Source organism: Dinoponera quadriceps, unplaced genomic scaffold (assembly GCF_001313825.1).
Source record: "Dinoponera quadriceps isolate SergipeBrazil2010 unplaced genomic scaffold, ASM131382v1 scaffold120, whole genome shotgun sequence".
NCBI lineage: Eukaryota > Metazoa > Arthropoda > Insecta > Hymenoptera > Formicidae > Dinoponera > Dinoponera quadriceps.
The window spans coordinates 967,332-987,332 of record NW_014554309.1 but is presented as its reverse complement, the minus strand read 5'-3'; the positions used below and the strand labels follow the sequence as shown (position 1 = coordinate 987,332).

The 20,001-nt window shown below is 43.5% G+C and overlaps 1 protein-coding gene across 2 annotated transcripts in view; it reads right to left on the bottom strand.

Annotated features, from left to right (window-relative positions):
- Positions 1 to 827: 827 nt before the first annotated feature.
- Positions 828 to 20,001, bottom strand: part of LOC106745348 — a 76,799-nt gene continuing 57,625 nt past the window's right edge. Inside the window, exons 4-8 of one of the 2 annotated variants that reach the window (XM_014620890.1) lie at positions 15,716 to 15,892; positions 11,049 to 11,202; positions 9,173 to 9,714; positions 8,478 to 8,751; positions 828 to 8,109 (exon numbers count right to left, since the gene is read on the bottom strand). In XM_014620890.1, the coding sequence (XP_014476376.1) occupies positions 7,996 to 8,109; positions 8,478 to 8,751; positions 9,173 to 9,714; positions 11,049 to 11,202; positions 15,716 to 15,892 (1,261 nt within the window). In that variant the 3' untranslated portion in view covers positions 828 to 7,995. The remainder of the gene's footprint in view (positions 8,110 to 8,477; positions 8,752 to 9,172; positions 9,715 to 11,048; positions 11,203 to 15,715; positions 15,893 to 20,001) is intronic. The other variant, XM_014620898.1, reaches the window with a different exon arrangement.

Genomic DNA, 20,001 nt, shown 5'->3' with positions numbered 1-20,001 from the left:
GCCAGTCGCTGGAGAACCGAAGGATCGATGCGGAAAAACGGCGCGTCACCGGACAAAGTGTGGAAGTTGCGACGCGACTTTCTTACGAGAAATTAACGGATATGTCACTCGTAACTCGAAATAATGGAAAAATTACAGATCGACCTTTACGTTGAATTTGAAAGGTGAGCACCAAAAGTTGGGCGGTAATTCAGAACCGGATCAATTCGGAAAAGAAGTTATTGCACTTTAAAAGAAAATTGTAAGATGAAATGAGTTTGATAGGAATTCGATAGGGAACTTGCACTGCGTATATATTGAAATACCATCAAATCCTTTGTCCGTAAAATTAAAGGAAAGATCGACCATTCGGGAGCTGAGATATTTGCAACTAAAGTTGATACGTTTTTATATATCCGTATTGATTAAAGTAGCGTTAATTAGAAGGTGGAATTAATTGTATGTCCACGACGTATTATACGTTATATATTGTAACGCGCGCTAACAACTTCCCTTAGACTTTTTTCTGTGACTTTTGATCACACGGAAATGAAACACCGTACGTGGAAACGTGGAGATCGTCGACTTCCTTTGGCTCCCTGGCGCGCAGAAAGGTTGCGACGGTTCAATAGTGTACAGCCGCGGCCGCACGACCGGAACGAGACTTTTAATTGGAAAGTCGCTCCCCTTATCTTATCCCACCTACAATGCAGCGGTAATTAACAGCGATAAATCGGAGTGGACTCACGTGGGTGGAGGTTTCGGTCGTTGCGGTCAGGAGCCGATTAGCGAGGAGACAGGGGGAAGTCAGCGCGTTCTGGAAGGAAATTCGCACGGAACACTGTGGATGGTTTTCATGAAATTTATTTCTGCGTTCTGTGTATCGAGCTACACAAATTACGTAGTAAATTATTGGTCTTGTCTGTAGTTTTTTGGATTCCATCTCGCCACGCTCGTGTTCGCGTGCGCGCAACAATTACGAGATCCGATTACGGACACGAATCTCTTTCTCTTTCTCTTTCTCTCTCTCACTCTTTCTCTCATACATACTTTCTTTCTCTCTCTCTCTCTCTTTTTCGATATTTTGCGGCCACGCAAATTTCTTAACAAATATTAGATCCTCCTGCTGATCCGCGAATTGTGCGCCTCGGATATCGCGTTGAACTGATCCGCGTGCCGTCATCTCCGAACTGATAGAAACTGATGATTATTTATGGGTCATAATTTTATGTAATCTTCGAATTTATCGTACAATCGATCGTTTAGAGATAGCGATGATTTAAATAGGATAAGTATTTACCCAAAGGAAGATATGGAATACCCAGGTAGAACAAAAAATCACAATAACAAGAAAATGATTCGCTTTTCTCGATCACTTTCTCGTCATTTTGACGTTATCTCAAGGTCATCGTCATTTTCTCTCCTATCCGCATATTGTAACGTTTAATTTAATAAGTCAATTCTACACACAGAAAAGTATCATTCTACTGTTAAGAAAAGCGATTACTTTCATTCTTTTAAGTAATGGTTGTCTTAAACAAAGAATATTTTCGTGACAACGGCCTCAAAATATGCTCATTGCAAATCTTAGAACAGCTCATTATCACGTACTTAAAAAAAGAATTTACTCTCTTTGCAAGAATATTACAAAGCTTCATTGCGCGAAAAAAAATTAGGCCAATTTAAAGGAACAACACCATTTTCGTTTTAATTCAACATTTCCGATCGAAATTGCTGAACTTACCAGGAGATTCAGAAGATATTTGAAATAAATTCGACGCTTGCGACGAAGTTGTAATATATACTACGGATATATGAACTTATGAAATTCTCGAAACGAGTGATATTTATTTGCACGTAGTATGTATTTTTCTATGTGTGTGTGTGTGTGTGTGTGTACGTAGGAAGAATACGAAAGAATGTGAGAAAATGAGTAACGAATATGAGAATTGTAGTGAACGCTCGTTTGAATTTTTCGAATCACGGCAACACGCTGAAATTCGCGACGCGATATACGAGGCGCGACCGCCCTTAATCTCGCCGCATACACACACTCGCGTATCCTTAGATAAATGGACCGTGTGTTGAGCACCCATCTAAAATGTCTAAAAACATTGTTACGGTAAGGCAAGTAGCAGTCGTACGTAAACAAGAACGAGGAATAGGTTCTACCGCACTCTACGCAATACAATCAACTAACGCAACGTCGGTAATTTCCAGATTTCGGGGGATTCACTGTCTGTTATATATATATATATATATATATATATATATATATGTTTCGCGTCTTACTTCGTGTCATCCCTCGCGCTTCCGCGGCCCTCCCTCCCCACCACGCGTCTCGCGTCGTTTACGTGGAAAGAATGTCCTTCGTCACCGATTTCGTTCACGGTGTCGGTCGTGAGTTCGCAATCATTCGCAAAAGTCCGACGAAGTCGGCGAACCTTCGAAGATAAACGGATAAGTGAATCGAAATGATTCTTCTCTCTTTCTTTTCTTTTTATATGACGAAACATGGATCATCGTCGAAGAAGTCTAATTTGGAAAAATTCGTGTTTGTCAACGTCGACGTTGAAATCTGACTTGGAGAAATTCGTCAACTTCGAAGCATTTTTCTATGAATTTCATTCCGACGTCATCGTCACTTTCTATTTTATCTAGACGTAACGTTGAATTGAATAACAAGTCAATTTTACATACAGAAACACATCATTCCATTGGTTAGAAAGAATTACTCGATCGCTCAATTTATCATCCTTCTTTTAAAAAATGGTCACATTCAACAAAGAATATTTTCTTGACGGTAGTTTCAAACTATGCTCGTCACAAATTTTGGAAAGGCTCATTGTCGCGCATTCAAAAGAAGAATTAATTTTCTTTCCACATTTCACTTCCATAAAATTTCGCTCAGTGAGATTTCTCGGTAGTAGCGAGAGATTATTCGCTAATTATTTTCGATCCTGCATGTCTCTCTCGCCGGTGAGAAATTCCGTCGTTTCTTTTTCACCACGATCGCGAGTCGACGACCGACACCACGGTAGATAACGCTGTTCTGTCTTGTGAAAACCTTTTCTCGAACGTACTTCTTCGACGTAACTTTGTTCTAGGTAGCGGGATTTTAACATCGACTCCCTAATGCGGCGGAAAAGCTGTACGAGCGCACGACAATCACAGGAGCAAGCGTGTCTTCGTTTTTCGTGGTTTCTCTCTTCTTTTTCTTTTCACCCCGATTTCTACCAAATTTGGCACTGGACTTGGCTGTCGCGTTTATTGGCTACGATCCCTCGTGATCATCAGCTCGAATCTTGTCCCTTGCACATTTTTATCCCAAATCGCTCTTAGTTCCCCGGCACGGGATCGTTCCTGGTAATTTCAACCCCCTCTTTGTCACATATTGAGAAACTAGAGAAATCGAATGATAACAATCACAATTAGAGAAGATCTTTGCGATCTCCTCACGTCATTCCCGCCGATCGGATTCACTTAGATTCTCCCAATAATCCCCCTATTTCTTGTTTGTAAACAGAAAACTCGACAAGTCTCTCTCGTTGATAGCCTTTCTCTCGAGAAAGAGAGACAAGCCGGAAACGGGCTGTCGGGTTTATCGGGACAGACAAGACAGGTGAGACGAGTTTCGAAAAATTGATATCTATCGCGAATCTTTTTGTCCGTCGGTTCGCGTGGATTCGAAAGGTGATGAATGTCAGAAATTCTGAGGATTCATCGCGCAACGACGCGATGGTCAGGCGACAGATCAGGCTTTTGCGTATTTCCGAGCTTGAATTCCCGAGCAGAAAAATGTTGGGGGAAAACTAATCGCTAGACAGAAACCAGGCAGTTTTTACCGGCTTGAATTAATTAATGACAGTAACTGTTCAGAAACTTTCCGAAAAAATATTAACTATTACTTCTCGGTCAGTTATTTGCCATAAACTAAATGTTAAAAAAAAAAAATTGTAAGTTAACACTGGACACTTTTTATCCAGCAAAAACTCTTAAAACTCTTGCCCGTGTTTCTTCGCCATTTCCTGGCAGGCAACTGGGCAAAATAATAAATAAGTGAAACAGTACACGAATGAAATGCTCAAAATTTGATTGGGAGCTGGACAGAAACTGGCTGGTTTTACCATCCAGTTACTGTCAAAGCAAGTCTCCCACAAACTTGTAAGTTTTCGGCCAGTAAGACCGATCAGAGACTAGCTGGTTAGAGAATTACTGGCCGGTTGCTGGCTAGGAACTAGTTTAATTTCTACTTGGGAAGCTTATCGGAACGTCCGGCGAGAAGCGATTCGGGCCCGCTCCTCGTCGCACCGGTTTCCGCCTTTAATGAGTCATTAACAATGAGATACGCGTCAGGCATGTATATGTATATATGCATGTGTGTATGTCTTTCTCTGTCTCTTTCTCTCTCACTTCGTTCGGCGGGTAACTGCCGCCGTTGCTGCGAAACGTTTCTTTTTTTCGCGTCGACGGAATCGACGCGAGTCGAAGTCGAGCGCGCGTTTCTCGTGCTGGGACGCGCAATTAAAGGAATTTAACCTCTTTCGCCCCGCGCCTCACATGATTATCCCGTCTCGAAGGCGGAAAAAGTTGTGAACGGAGAGAGCGAATTTTCGCTGGAATTTCTCGACGGCTGCTTGCCGACCTTTGTTTCGCGCCGCCTTTTCGCGCGAGTGACAAACGAATGCAACGTCTGCTGCTCGGTGACAGAACAGAAGCGACGACACAACAATAGCCCGATAGAGTCGAAACTTAAGGTAACCGCGTAGTATATACCGTGCGTGTGTATCGAATATATCCCACCATATATATATATATATATATATATGTATATATATATATATATGTGTGTGTGTATGTGTGTGTGTATGTATAATGAATACTAATTAATTAAACGATATACAACATGTGTATGTACCAACGTAGAAAACAACGCTTAAGGGAGTTTCTTCTCTTTACACTTTCCTAAATATATATAGCTAATTAATGTAACAGCACTTCTCTTAGATCCCATATTGAACTCGGGGGAGAGAACGATCGCGCTTAACACCGATTCCGTCCCCTTTTCTTTCGTTCCTTCTTCCTGAGAACTCTTAGAACGATCATCATCGTCATCTTGTCGCATCACAACAGTCATGCTTTGCAGATAAATCGGGTTTTTAACGTTTTTTTTCCTCGAGAGAGAGGGAGAGGAGAGAAGTTCACGGTTTCGCTCTCTGTCTCTCTCTCACGAACGGAACGAAAATTCGCACTCGGTCAAGCGCGATCGTTCTGTCTCCGCGCGAGACGCATCCACGATCCTATTATCACAGTCAACCACCTTCTTTCCCAGGTTTTTTATAACCACGAATATAATAACACTTCTGATTTTCTGTTCTTTTTTTTTTTCTTTTTTTCTCCTCCTCGAACATTCCTCCGTCATCCCGTAGGAAAGCACACGTAGTGCGATGATTTTCAAGTTCACTCACGAGCGAACGAAACATTTCACAAGCACACTCGCGCGCGCGCGCGCGAGCCGTTTATCTCGAAAGTGTGCGCCAAGGGATGAAATTTCAAGAAAAAACAACGAACAATCTATATTTTAGTCCGAAAAAAAATACCATCTCTCGATACAGCAAACTCAAGCCGAAGTATCGATGTAAACTCACGTCCGAAAGTATGTGTAATATGCGTAACGCTGCCCTCGGTATTATAATAATTTATAATCAAATGTCCCAACTTAAAAATTAGTAGAAAAATATTTTATCTACGTATCCTCCGACTACTTTCCACGTGTCGGCCCAAAGTCCCAAATAAAAACGGCGAAAGCTACGCAACAAAAATCCTAATCACAGCCATTTTCGTATTCTTACAATGCTTTCCCGACTCTTTGGGTACCATATATATGTATATATATCATATATCATATATCTATGTATATATGATATATATGTATATGATATATATGATATATATATATATATATGAAAAAAAGGAAAAGAATTCGAGATTTCATACAATGTGTTATCAGCGGCAAATTGGACGCAAGTGGAATGAACTGAACAGCGCAAATTTTCTCACTCACGACGTCGCACACTAACCGATCGGATTCTCTCAAGCCCTGGCGTGTGTTCACCGAGAGCTCGAGGCCAGAGCCACTTTCGACATAGAAGACTCGCGTGACCGCCTCGAATCCAGAAGAAATATATACGCAGTCGTTACTTCCAGAAACAATCGAGAACGCAATAGGAACAGTCGCGCACAGGAGAACCATGAATTCTCACGGGCGTCTCCGGGTCCGTCCGAGGGGTACGCAGTTCTTAACCCTTTCAGTACCTAGTTAGACATAGAAGGACGTTCAGCGGCCTCCCCAGATTCATATTCAGTTTCCTTGCAACAGGCTCTCCGTCTACTTCGCGCTAAGTAAATGTTCTCTCAAAGCCCGCGCGACGTGAGATACAAATATGCAAACGTTATTAATATTTGGACGAGAGTTGTCCTTTTATTCCGCCTCGTTTAGACCTTCCCCGATTTGTGTGTTGCGCTTCGGGTCACGTTACGCGTATGTGAGAGAATATACAGACAGAAAATCGGCTACACGACGCTACGTAAACGTTAATAAATCAACGTTGATAAGTCAATTTTGTGTTATCAGTGAGTAAAAAGTGAAATAATTCGGAAAGATGGAACTTGAGTTGTTAAAATAACACGGATCTCGATTTTGAAATTAAAATATGAAAAGAATCGCGACACATATCCTCTTTCTCTCTCTCTCTCTATTTACATTTGTAGTTTTATCGTTATTCATACATCGTCGTTCGACGTCACAAATCTTTTCTGTCTCCGCTGTAACAGCGTACTTTCGAAATATAGATAGTCCAAAGATAGTGAGGAAAAAAATCAAAGCCGCGGCGAACGTTTCGCCCGAGTTCGGAAATGAACGGGAGAAGGTGCGGTGGTCCGATCGAAGTTTCACCATTCACCAAATCTACTCGAGCTCAAGGAAGGTACTGAAAGAGCTAATATGTGGAGCGGAGAAAGTAAGCGAATTTCCTTTGTATCTCGGTCAATACTTATCGCGGGCGAAGTATCGTCGCTCGGCGCGCGACGCGCGCCCGCTTGATGTCGCGAGATACGATATTAATCACGCATAATTGTGACGCGCTATGTAATAAGTGTCGACTTTTTTTTTAGTACAGCAGCAGGTGAAATAGGGTAGTGCCCGACTAGCTCGAAATACATAATTAACGAACAGGTATAATCGCGAAATATGCATTATTACTCTATATCTGTATGTTTTATAGATACTTTTATATATATATATATAACTATGTATACATATATATATACTATGTATATATACATATATCATTTTGTTCATTTTGCTTCTTTTTGCCGTATACCCCGGGGCTTAGGTACACACGTGACTAGTTCATAAAGAAATGAAAAGGAAACAAAAAAGCGAGAGAACCTCTTCGCTCGCTCGCCGCGCGCTTCTCACCCTCGTCGCCTTCGCTCGTTTGAGGTACTTTTACATACATGTACTGTCTGTTTTTGTGTCATTGTACATATATATATATGTGTGTGTGTATATGTGTGTGCGTAAGTATTACATGTGGGAGTGTGTGTCATCGTACATACGCGTTAATACATAAAACGCATGTGCTGTGTATGTGAAGCGGCCTAAATATCGCGCGAATTCGCTCGAGGTTCGCACGGGAATTTCGTCTTTCATGAGCTGCGATCTCTTTCTCTCTCTNTCTCTCTCTCTCTCTCTCTCTCTCTCTCTCTCTCTCTCTCTCTCTCTCTCTCCCGTGAACCTCTGGATGATAATAAGACATGGTGACGACGACCACCACGCCGCGACGAATCTCTCTCGGCGAGGAGTCTCGTTTCCGCGGCGGTAAAAGTGCGGCGACGACGAAGTGACAGCGGCGACGACATTGACGTCCCTCACGAGGCGACGCCTCGCGCCACAGCGAGGCGACCGGGCCTCGTGCTGTTCGGTTGAATTGGATCGCTCAGCCCGATCGTGGGCTAACTCGGCGCGTCCTCCGGCTCCACCACGCCGCCAGACATGGCCGGGCTCGTCTCGCTGCCCTGACTCATCGTCACGAATTGCTGCGACAGCGTCTGCAGGCTCTGACGTACCTGCGAGCAAGCCGGTTCCTGAGATGAGCGGCAGGGGTCACATTTTGCCGACGATCGATCGGTCGGCCGACCGACGGATCCACCGTTGATTCAGAATACGGATTAAGATTGGGACTGAGTTGAAATTTCGCGGAGCGAAGTTCACTAAACCTGAATCTCGATCTCAATCTCAATCCGTACTCTGACACGGGTTAGTAAGATACACAGAACCCCAATAATGCCTTCCAATTCCGGTTGAAGTGTTTAAGGCGCTTTAAAGGCACTTTCTAAGAAATTTGGATTAAGATTCAGAGTTTCGGCACTCGGAACTCTTACTCTCGAACCGCTGCGCGCGCGATCGAACGGACGAACCGAACAGGACGCCTCACCTTGATTATTTGATCCAGGTTCGTGTTGAGATAATGCAGCAGTCGGTCGTGTGTAAAACGCTCCGGCGAGACCAGCGGGTGGTTCACGTACACGGTGTGCAGATTCTCAATACGCATCAACATTACAGCGGCCGACACGTAGAGAGCCATCAGGAGAGCCGCCAAGAACACCAGTATCGTAATCAACGTGCCAGGCCTCAATCCAGCGAACAAGGATCTCAATACGCCGAATCGGCCCGGTGTCAGCGGCCTCGTTACTACCGAGCTCTCCAACCTGCGGACGGGAAAGTAAACGGGATCTAATAAGGGAAGAATACTGACCCAGTGATATCGCCTGGTCGCACGTGAAAAAGAAAAATGACGGGACCAGCGAGACTTCACTTGCATAGAAAACACTCGCTGGGCCATTTAAAGGAATGACATAATTTCAGCAATGAGTTATCAGCTGGCTCAACGATTGCATCAGCAACACGTCAATGTAACGTGACTTAAAACATTGTGTGATTTTTTCCAGCGGACGCAACATTTTTTTGTCGAACAAGACCGACCGTCGATTTTTGTCGATTCGGTCGCTTCCTTTCTCAGCATTCGATCTCGAATGATGCGGAGGATTTCGAAGAAAAGTCGCACGTGCCGATCGCGTGGGTCCATCCGCGATTCGCAAGTTACCTCCCGAATGAAAGCCGAAAACTCACCTGGCGACCGGCAAACTCGGCCTGTTCAAGGCGACCGGCGCCCCGTCGGTGTCGGTGCAGACGGTCGGCGGCCTCGAGGTGAGATCGGTGCCGCTCTCGGACATGCTCGACTCGTCCTCCTCGGCGTTCACCTCCTCGGAATCGTCCACCAGCAACGTGTCGGGCGTAAGGAGCTTGCTGTCGCTGGCGAGCGACGGCAGGACGTCCGGTGTCCGGGGCTCCATCGCCGCGTCCCAGACCTGCTTCATCAGCTTGAAGGTCGAGTCCCTCGAGAGCAGCGAGCAGAAAACGTGGCGCTCCTCCTCGGTCGCCACCGCCACCGCATTCGGTATGATGCGGGCGGTCTTTTCCTTGCTGATCTTCAGCACCGACACCGTCGGTATCAGCAGCTTGGTCACGTAGCCGAACACGTTGCTGTAGAACGCGAAGTAGTTGGGCGTGATATACAGGTGACCCTGCAGCAGGATGTCGCCGACCAGCGCGCAGCTGTAATAGTTCAGCACGCGCTCGTCCTCCGCCACCTGGTCGCGAAATTTCGAAGACTACGCATTAGGTCGGTACTGCTCTTTCGCCGGTGCGACGAGACGCGCATCGTCGTTACGCTTATGCGGGGCGAGCCTCCCGTTCGGTTTCCCGGCGAGAGGTGAGGAAAGGGACTTGCCTCCTTCAAAAGTTCGTCAATCCTTTTTCCCCCCAATTTTCTACATTTTTCTCAACTTCTAAATTTTTTTCAATTAAATTCTAAATTTTCGGACTTTAATTTCCAAATTCCTAAATTTAATTTCTAAAAAATTAATTTTTAAACTTAATTAAATTTCTAAATTCTACCTTTCAATTTGTAGAATTAAATTCTAAATTTTTTATCTTAATTTCCAAATTTCTATATTTAATTCAATCGACTCAGTCACGAGTTACCGCTTCGCCGGGGAGATGAACTCTGTTTCGAACGGATACGCGATATCTCGTTTACGAAACATTCCTTGAATATCGAGCGAGCCTGCGTCGCTTTTGTTCGCTTGTACGGTTGCATTCGTTACTCCGCACAATTGATACAACGCGATACGCCATTCGCACGCTATTCGACAAGTTGCAAATCCTTGAGATGCATCTCTCTCGATTATTTGTACTCGTCCTTAGCGTAAGAATCACGGAGAACGCAATCGAAGCCAAGTCCGAGTCGGAGGAAGCGATAACTTTCAGTTCGTCTCTTTTGAGGCTCGCGCGTTGTGAAACTCGACCGCCTATGTCTCTCTCTATCTCTCTCTATCTCTCTCTCTGCTCCGGATATCTTTCGCAAATGACGGAAGCGACGGATCTTTTGTCTCCCCGAAGTTCACCGACGCAGCAAGGGGAAGTATTTTTATATCGTATAACGCGAGAGCAAACGCTGTTGCGAAGCGGAGCATGCAGTGACGTCCGCGTTCACATCCCACATCCTGAGACGTTAATTCATACTGGACGGGGATGGGGAGTAAATAATGCGATAATGGAGTCCTTCAACGCGATTTCCCACATTTTCTCCGTGATGAACATCTTATTAATTAATTTTTAATCTGTGGGAGGATATTAATGTTTAAACGTGTAGTGACGCACGTAGCGGATTAGCTTCCGGACGAATGTGATGAATCAACCTTTTACGTTAAACGAATCAAGATTGTCAATTATATCTTTTCCACTATATTTTATTATATTATACTTTATGATATTTTTATATTATATTTTTAGCGCCAGGTACCTTTCTTATATACAATCTGCATTAACCTTTCCACAAATATTTTCAATTAATTAATATATTATTATTATTTGGACTCGATTCGCGTTCTACGTTCACGAGCTTGACGATACGCGGCATGTAAGCTGACGATCTTCGTTTTACCTGACTGAAGTGCCTATGGAATTTTTTCTGTCTCGCGCTGCTGGTGGACGTCGGCGACGACCTCGAGGAGGATCTGCTAACCTTTGCTGGAGTCTGCGCGCCACCGCCAGCTGCCATCGATGGTGTGCTCCTACTCAGCGGCTTCGAAAGGTGACTAAAAAGGGAGAAAAATACTATATCACTCGCCAATACTACGGATAAATATTATCTGTTGTACGAGCTACTTTGTTTAGAAAATTATGCAAGTTCAATTTTGGAAGGGAAATGATAATTTAGTGTTGCTATGCTCGAGGATCAGTTGGAGGAAATAACAAATGCAAATGAGTGTCACACAAGGCAAATGAGTGTCGAAGCACTGATATTTTGGCGAATAATGTTTAATTACAACTAGTCAATATTAAAGAGATAATTGGAAAAAATTTATATTTTCTATTCGTAGTTTTCAATTTTCTATCAATACAATTTCTGTCGTTAGTTTGAAAAAGTTTGCAATTCTTATGATAGAAAAAGTTTCGGAGAAACTACTGTTGCGCACAGAAAAATATATACCGCATTAAACATTATTTGTTTTGAGTATTTCTCAGATTCATAAATCCGCAAGTATAAGTTCATCATACGCATCAAATTTACTCAAAATATATCCTGAATCTTAGTAAACTTAGTACTTCAACTTTAAGAATATTAAATTAAAACACTAAAACTGAAACTTCGGTGTTACTTATATGTTCAAATTAACCGAATTTAAGTTTTCCCCCGCAAAGTTTACAACATTCTTGAAGAGAGAACAAACTCTTCTTTCAAGTAAATAATTAGATCCAGTGAATAAATCTTGGTAAACTTATCTAACATTTACGATAAGTATATTTTAATACTATTATCAAGAAAACATTCTTTGTTCAATATAACCGTTGCACGAGAGAAAGAAAAAAATGAACTGAGTAATTGCTCTTCTTCGCAGTATATAATAAACAATAAAACAATATATGATAAACAATAATATTTTGCCCTGTGTAATCAATGCAAGGATCACTATAAATCGACTTCTCGAAATCCCCTTTCTCACTTCCCTCACTGGAAGACGCACCGCTTTCGGAGGAGTGACGAATTAGTCTGAAAATACCATCGAGCAAATCAACGAGCGATTCGCACATTTCGTTCAGAAGCTCGGCGGAGCTGCTTCTTCGTTGAGAGGTCGATCTGCTTATTTTCCTCGGGAAAGTGATGCTCCAGAGATCGTTGCCCCACATCTCCTGCGATTCTGCCATTGTCGAGTGCCCTCTCGAAACGTTCGTCAAGGATTTCCTGTATCCCTACTCGAATTTCATTGAGAGAAATAACGCGCGGGATAACGAGACAACGTGAATTCACTTCCTCCAATTAACCGGGTGTTTTCATCCGAGCGGCTTCAATCGGGAATCAAAGTTCCTCACGTTCCACGCGTTGAAATTCCTCGCAAGGAATTTGGGCGGTGGCGAAAATCGTGCGTGAGAAAGCGATGAGAGAAGCGAGAACCCTCTCTCACTGACTCGTCATACAGAGTTCCCCTTGACGGAAAACAACGTTGACGAAGCCGACACCGGAGGGTGGACTCGTGATGTTCGCACGCGAGAACACGCGGACGACCGATCGGCGCGCGGCATAACGCTTAACTGGTGCACGCCGTCCCCGCAGCTTAACAATCCGCTGCCGGCGATAACACGTGGGAGAGCGATCGTAGCGTCCGCGGCACCATCGGCGTCGATTAAGCAGATCGGACGACTCTCGTGGAACTCGCGAAAGTTGACGTGGTGATAATCGCGTGTGCGTGTGAAGTATAATGTGTGTGAGCGAGATAAAGAGAGAGACGTTAGAGATACGAGGAGTAGATGAGAAAAATGCGATAAGGCGCGGCGGGAATATTACTGGACGGAGAGAGAGAGAGAGAGAGAGTGGGCAAGAATATCGACAGCAATTCGCAGGTGGATGGGTGCGGCAATGTTTTGCCGTCGTTTGGTCAGTCATGGACGCTCGCGATCGCACACGAGACCGGAAATAATGTCACTTGGAAAGAGAAAGAGAGAGAGAGAGAGAGAGAGAGAAAAAAAGAAGTCAGTTCTTTCTGCATTTCATGTTTGCATTGCAATCGATAAAACTTACTCGGACTACGGATAATGGAATTCTCCCCCGTTGTATTTTCATCGATTTGAATTTTTCATTTCTAGCGACACGGCGTAAACGACGACAAGTGAGCGAGAATGCAGTCTCTCTTTCTCTCTCTCTCTTTCTGCGGTATAATTTTTTTTCTCTCGAATATCGAAGTTCATATATTTCCTTTAGCTCTTAGATCTTGTCGATCTTTGAAGTTGGAAGTCTGATTACAAGAAATTTTTAGAACCAATGATAATCATGCGGGGAAGATAATTGCGGATGATTGATTCTGGCGGGGGGATGATAATGTGTCAATAAAAACATTTCTGTTTTGTTTTATTTATTATTGTCTTACTGGCTATCAAAATTATTCATGATTGTGTATCCGAAGAGTCTTAACATTAATTATTAATATGTCAAGACTTTTTAAATAAATAACTAAATAAATAAGTAAATAGATAATTAAATAATAGCAGATTTCTCAAAATCCTGATGTAACCGAGACTATTCCTTATACTCTCAGATTTGTGTATTTAACAAAAATACATAACAAAATGATTCATTATTCTCAAGGCAAATTTCGCCGTTGTTCAGTGCTATCAGAGCGGGAAAGTTTTCGGAATATTTTACAAATATGCTCAACCGATCGCGAGTGTCATTTCATAGACGTATCTTTTCACCTCAACTGGTATTCCTTAAGAACTTTCGACTCGCTCTGACATCATTAATTAAGACGACCGCAGCCAAGGATCACCTTAAAATGCAAACGAGACAACTAATGTTCCGGATATATAATATCGGGACAGTTCCGTCGCAAAAGGCGATTTTACGGTATAATCGTACGACGCCATGCTTGGTACGGTCGTAATGGCCGTTTGCAGCAGCTATTGTAAGCTATCGTAAGAATGCCGGCAAAACATTCGCGTGTGTGATTGAACTGTTTCAAAACGCAATTCTATTCTCGGCGCAGATTTAATGCCGCAAAGCGACGCGAACGTCGACGTCCGACTATGCCCAGTTTTAGCGTTAAAAACACACGCGGCAAAAATACCGAGTCCACACTCGGAGAGAAAGATTTCTTCAAATTTAATCAATTTCATCGCAGACGAAAAATTTGTTCGAAACGAAAGATAATTTTCTCACAGAGAAATTATTCGCTTCGTTTCACCATATTTATCGTAACCGAATAATATTTTATTCGATTGAAAGATATTTTGAACAATGGTGTTCTTTCTGTTAAATCAGAATTTTCTCGAATGAGACGGTGAAATGTTTACTCAAACAAATAATATCTCGTATATGTTGCTTCTACGAAACAAATTCTAGTCAAGTAAATAGAAATACTAAATCTGAAGAAGCTCTTTTTCTTTGCGTGCCGAGTCTACCGAGTTTACCGAGTCGATTCCCCGCGGAGGATTATTCCTACAGATTTTATCTTATTCGTTGAAACAATCGACACACAGTATCGATTTGTGTACATTTCTGCAATCCCTGTTTCGCTAAAATTCATCGTTTCTCGAGACAAACTTGTTCCGACGCGTCAGTTTTTCCACTTGCACCGTGCGATAAAATCCAAACGCTGTAATAACATCACGCAAACGGCGCCAATCAATACAAGATGTCACACGGTATACGCGAGTTATATCGTAGAGAATCCCCCCGCTTCCCGATAAACGAGTCAATTACGTATCTTATCTCTCGGGTGGAGGTAACGTCTTATTTTTCGCGACGATTTCCCACCCCCCTTCGTCTCTCCCCACCTCCCTGATTCTCTCCCATGCCCAGGTGTGCAAAGTTATCATCCATACGCGTTGATAACTTTCGAGTGCCGATATGATCCCGCACATGCGAACTTGTTTCACGGAAGCAGAGAATAGATTCGACCTTGATAACATATTCAATTCTACCTAATGATGTATTTATGCTGAAAAAAAAAACGCAAAGTTGCTCGTCATTGCGTCGTCGCGAGAAAAGAAACGAGATAGCCGGCTCGATTCTGCGAGAGATGCCGAGCGAACTGGGACTCGGGCAGACAGAGAGCGAAAAGAAGCGCGGTTATTAGATGATTTTTTCTAGTCAAATTTGACTTTAGACAGTAAATGTTTGGTGTTAGATTTAACACCTGTCACATGTCCCAAACGGTCCAGTCACTTTCGAACGAAATAAATGTTATGTATTTAACACGTGTATTGTTATAATAATTTATCAATTTACTTTCCCGATGAGGTTACTTCGTCATTAATTGGGCACACTTCAGCTGATAATAAATAAATCCAATATATTTTGATTGAAGGAAAGAGAATTTCCAGTTCGAATGAACGGAATCCAATTGTTATCAGCGGGAATTCCGTTTCGTTCGGACCTAAACACGTTTGGCTCGTTCATTCGGTAAATTCAGCCGCATTCTTTTCTCCGTATGTGCGCTTCCATTTAATATCACGGAACCCATAATTCAACGTGCGTGCTAACGGACGTGTGCGCGGACAGGTGCAAAAGGAGCTTCAAGCGGATGCAGATACGACGAAGAGGGGGGGCCTCACCTGTCGTTACATCTCAAGGCCGCGTGACTGGGACTCCTCGGAGGTTGAGGATAGCCGGCGCCGGCCACGGTGAGCTGAGACCCGCTGATCGATTGTTGGCCCGCGGCCTGCGGCCCATCAGGAGCAGCTTGCAGGGGCGTGCTGGGTGCCGATCGCGCGCCTATGGACCCCGCAGACCTGTGTGAATCAGAGCGGTGGGATTATGCTAAGACGTAACGAAGAGGCGCTATCCACGGGAATTCATTCACTTCTCGACACACTTCTTTTAAGTTGACCTTTAATTATAGTGATTTTTAATTACTCGTTGAAATTAGTTTCTCGGAGTTATTTTCGCGGTTAACTCAATACGTCCTTACTTTTTACGTATTCCAGAATATGTAATACTATATACACATACACACGGACACACGGGGTAATTGGAGAGAGAATCGCAATATTTGCACAATGCGTACAGAGGATCAGAATAGACGAAAAATCTCACAAACACAGGTCTGATTCCGTTCCTTTAGATTTGGGGTCTGATTCTGTTCCTTTAGATTTAGTATTTCTATTTATTTGACTAAAGTGTTCATAGAAGCAACATATACGAAATATTTGTTTGACTAAAAATTGTATTATCTTATTCAAGAATATTCTATTACTTAACGGAAAGAACACTATTATTTGAAGCAATATATTTTAATCGAATAAAATATTATTTGGTCACGATAAATATGTAAAATGAAACGAATAATTTCTTTATAAGAAGATTATCTTTCGTATCAAACAAATTTTTTATTTAAGATAAAGATACACATTCGTTGAAGAGTCTAACAATCGTACTTATTAATCGAAACATTAGTTTTCTTTGGAGCGTGCCAATGATGAAATTTGCTTCGATGCAATAAAATCTATCGAATTTGAAGAGATCTTTTTCTCAGTGGTACTTGACTAAATGACTTCGACAAATAAACGTCAAAATAAATGCTTATAATTAGGAAACTATTGTTTCCCTTACACTACGTGTCCGTGACTTTTAGTTGTGTGCGACTGAGAGCCTGATCCGACCACGTGGTATCATTGGTTTACAATGCTTATCCATAACACCCATTAATTCCGTAACGGCTGAGAATCGGACCTATGTTTACAGGACTTGTTCGGTCTATTTCGGCCCCACGAACACTTTCTCCAAATCTTGTGGTTTCCCAATAATCGCCCCGTATAATTCTTCAACAAGTAAAATAACAACGATCTTTAATCGAACGATCTTTCAAGCTGCACTCGCGCGCGACAGTACCTTGCCCTGGTGAGCGGGACGGAGATGAAGCAAAGGTCGATCAGCGCTTGAGTTTCAAACTCCATCATGGTTTCCGCGAGGACGACAATCATCAATCGATATCAACGGGATATCGCGGTCTCCCCCTGGGAGGTTCCCTCTCTCTCTAGGGGATAATAGAATATTGACGCAGCTTCAACGGCGGTTGCCAGCCGGTCGACAATCGACGTGAGCTCGGACGGGATCAATCGGACGGGGAATCGACAGATGTCGATTGTCCTCGATGAGGAAAAAAATCGTCGTTATCCAAGGACGCGCGAATGTCAGCTGCACAATCACACGACGACGACGACGAGAAGAGTAATAATCCTCTCGGCGGCGCGAAGGATGCGCGTGAAGTAGCAAAGTCGACACGATACTTCCCACCTTATCTGGTTTATTGCACGCGCCGAACTGCGTCTCGGCCCGAGAAGACGATAGACGGTAAAAAGTGGCTGACGAATGAGAGTCGCAGAAACGGTAGCGATCAACGCTACCTTTGATCTCAAGCGTTGCTCGCCTTGTTGCTTGCCAACTTTTGCGAGAACGAAAAAAGGAATGGTGCGAGGATAAAGCCGCGGCGACGCGGAAAGAAAAATGTCTCTTGCTCCAAGCGGCGGACGGAGCGAGACATAGCGAGCGAGCGAGCGAGCGAGAGAGAGAGAGAATGAATCGACAGAGGAGAAAGAAGAGAGAGGAGCTATCGACGCGGCGAACGGGACGAAAAAATGCGGCGATGACTAATGAACCAGTTTCGACCTGTTCGCACCGCGAGAATAACCGCACCTCGTGTGGGTTCAACGAGCCGCGCGGCAGGTTGCTTTAACAAGCGGCCGGACCGCAACGATGCACAATGAGGCGAACGCGAGAGGGACGCCGGCAACGAGCGGTCCAACGAGCGGGCCGGAGGAGCGGGACGGATGGAATTGCTTCTATCTTTCTCTCTATCTCTTCAATAGAATCCGCGTTGATATCGGTACTTCCTGAAGATCCCTCTCTTCGCTTGCCGCTGCCACTTGGCGCTGAGCGATCGCAGAACCAGCCTCGCGATGAAGAAGACGCCCATGTCGACGATGTGACGCGGAGACCGATCGGTGGATCCTTTCCGAAGCCGCGACAGGTGAGAGAGAGAGAGAGTAATCGAACCGGTGATCCAACGGTGACCTTCTCGTCGTAGAAGTAAGGACAGGTCGGAGAAAAGAAGAAAATGGAGAAGGTGGAGAGGAACGAAGCGAGAGGAAGGAGCGATAAAGAGCGAGGCGCGAGCGTCGGTACCTCCGCGGGCCAGCCGGGACGTCAGACTGGCCGCCGTTAGACACGTCAAAGCGTCCTTACCCTTCGCCCGACTCCGCGACCTCCTTCATAATTGACGAATTCCGTACATTTCCGCTCGTGTCCGTGCGCGTAGCTGTGTGTAAAACCGGCGGCGGCTATAGCAGGCGTTAGAGTTTCAAGTTTCGCGCTCCCGTTCACGTATACCGGCGCGAGGATCGAATATCGCGCACGCGGCAATGTGCAGAGAGAGAGAGAGAGAGGCGGATCGCATGATCGCTAAGTGGAATGAGCAATCGCTGAATGAGAGAAAAAGAACGTTCTCATCCCCGAGGTGTGAACCACTCTCTTCCAGCGGTGAGCGCCGGTTCGCGTCGTCACTTCGGACGTTTGAATAAACATCATTCCGGCAAATTGACGCGGAAAGGACGCACGCTCGAGTTGCCCGCGACGGGACGCTTCACCGAGCTGAGAGAGAGAGAGAGAGAGAGGAAGCGCGAGGTATTTCGCAATTAGCCGCTTCGTTGGCTGCGAACTTCGAGAATGGTCTGTTCTTTCGAGCTGAACTGGCTGCGCTAGTTGAAGAAATTTACACACACTGAAGCGTGAGAATCTCTCACCGTACGCACGCATACATACGCTTCAATGTGTGTGTATATTTCTTGAACTAGCGCAGTGAATTCAAGTAAAAGAAAGAAAACGGATCAAAAAATACAGGCAAGAAATACGCACAATCTTTACTTCGTCGAGTCGCGAGCATCGTTTGTTTGGCGGCCCTTCAGAAGGCGCTTGCGTTATTTCCTTTCATGCCGCGCATTGATGAAAGATAAAGCGTAACGGGGGTCGTTAGTGGTATCAGTATTCTCGAGCTCTCCCCGTGTTTGGAGATCGAAAGGCAACAATGGCGGGGCTGATCGATCCCATTATTCTCATTAAATGCGCATCGACAACGGTCGCTTTGATATGTGGAAGTAAAAACATGAGTTATACGTATATGTATGTGTAGTATGGTCGGCTTTATGTACGCCGTACCATTATCTGGATTGAAATTTTTTATCATTATACAGTTTTTAGTCTTTCTCATGTGAGAGAAAGGAGGGTAGGATGACGAAATGAGTAAGATGAATATTTGCTAATTTTTCTAAGCTAATAACAAACAACGAGTCGATGCTCAACTCTTATTAGAGGCTTTTAATAATCATAGATAATCTGTCTACAGACAGATAATTTAATAGGAACAGCGGATAATATAATAAGAAATGTATTTTGGATACACCTATATGTAATTTTGTGATAATCCTTCGTAAGGAATTACGCAATTATACGAGGATGGATCAAATATAAACGAGCATTTTGCAAAAAAATCATATATTTTTCAAAATCAATTCTAATTTACATTTCTCTTATTTTTCTACATGGTCCCCCGNCTTGACAATATTACCTACAGAACACTGATATTTTTGCAAAATTTATGTTTTATTAGTTGCGCAGAATTATAAATGTTTTCAAACAATAAAAATACGCGTGTAAATAAATTAAAATATTATTCAGTATGTGATGAAAACGATGAAAAATTTCAAAGTAATATCTCCAGCTATCAGTTGGCATAAATATTTACCTGATATACGGGGTGGATCAAATATAAAAGAGCCTTTTGCAAAAAAAACACATAATTTTCAAAATCAATTCTAATTTACATTTTTTTATTTTTCTACATAGT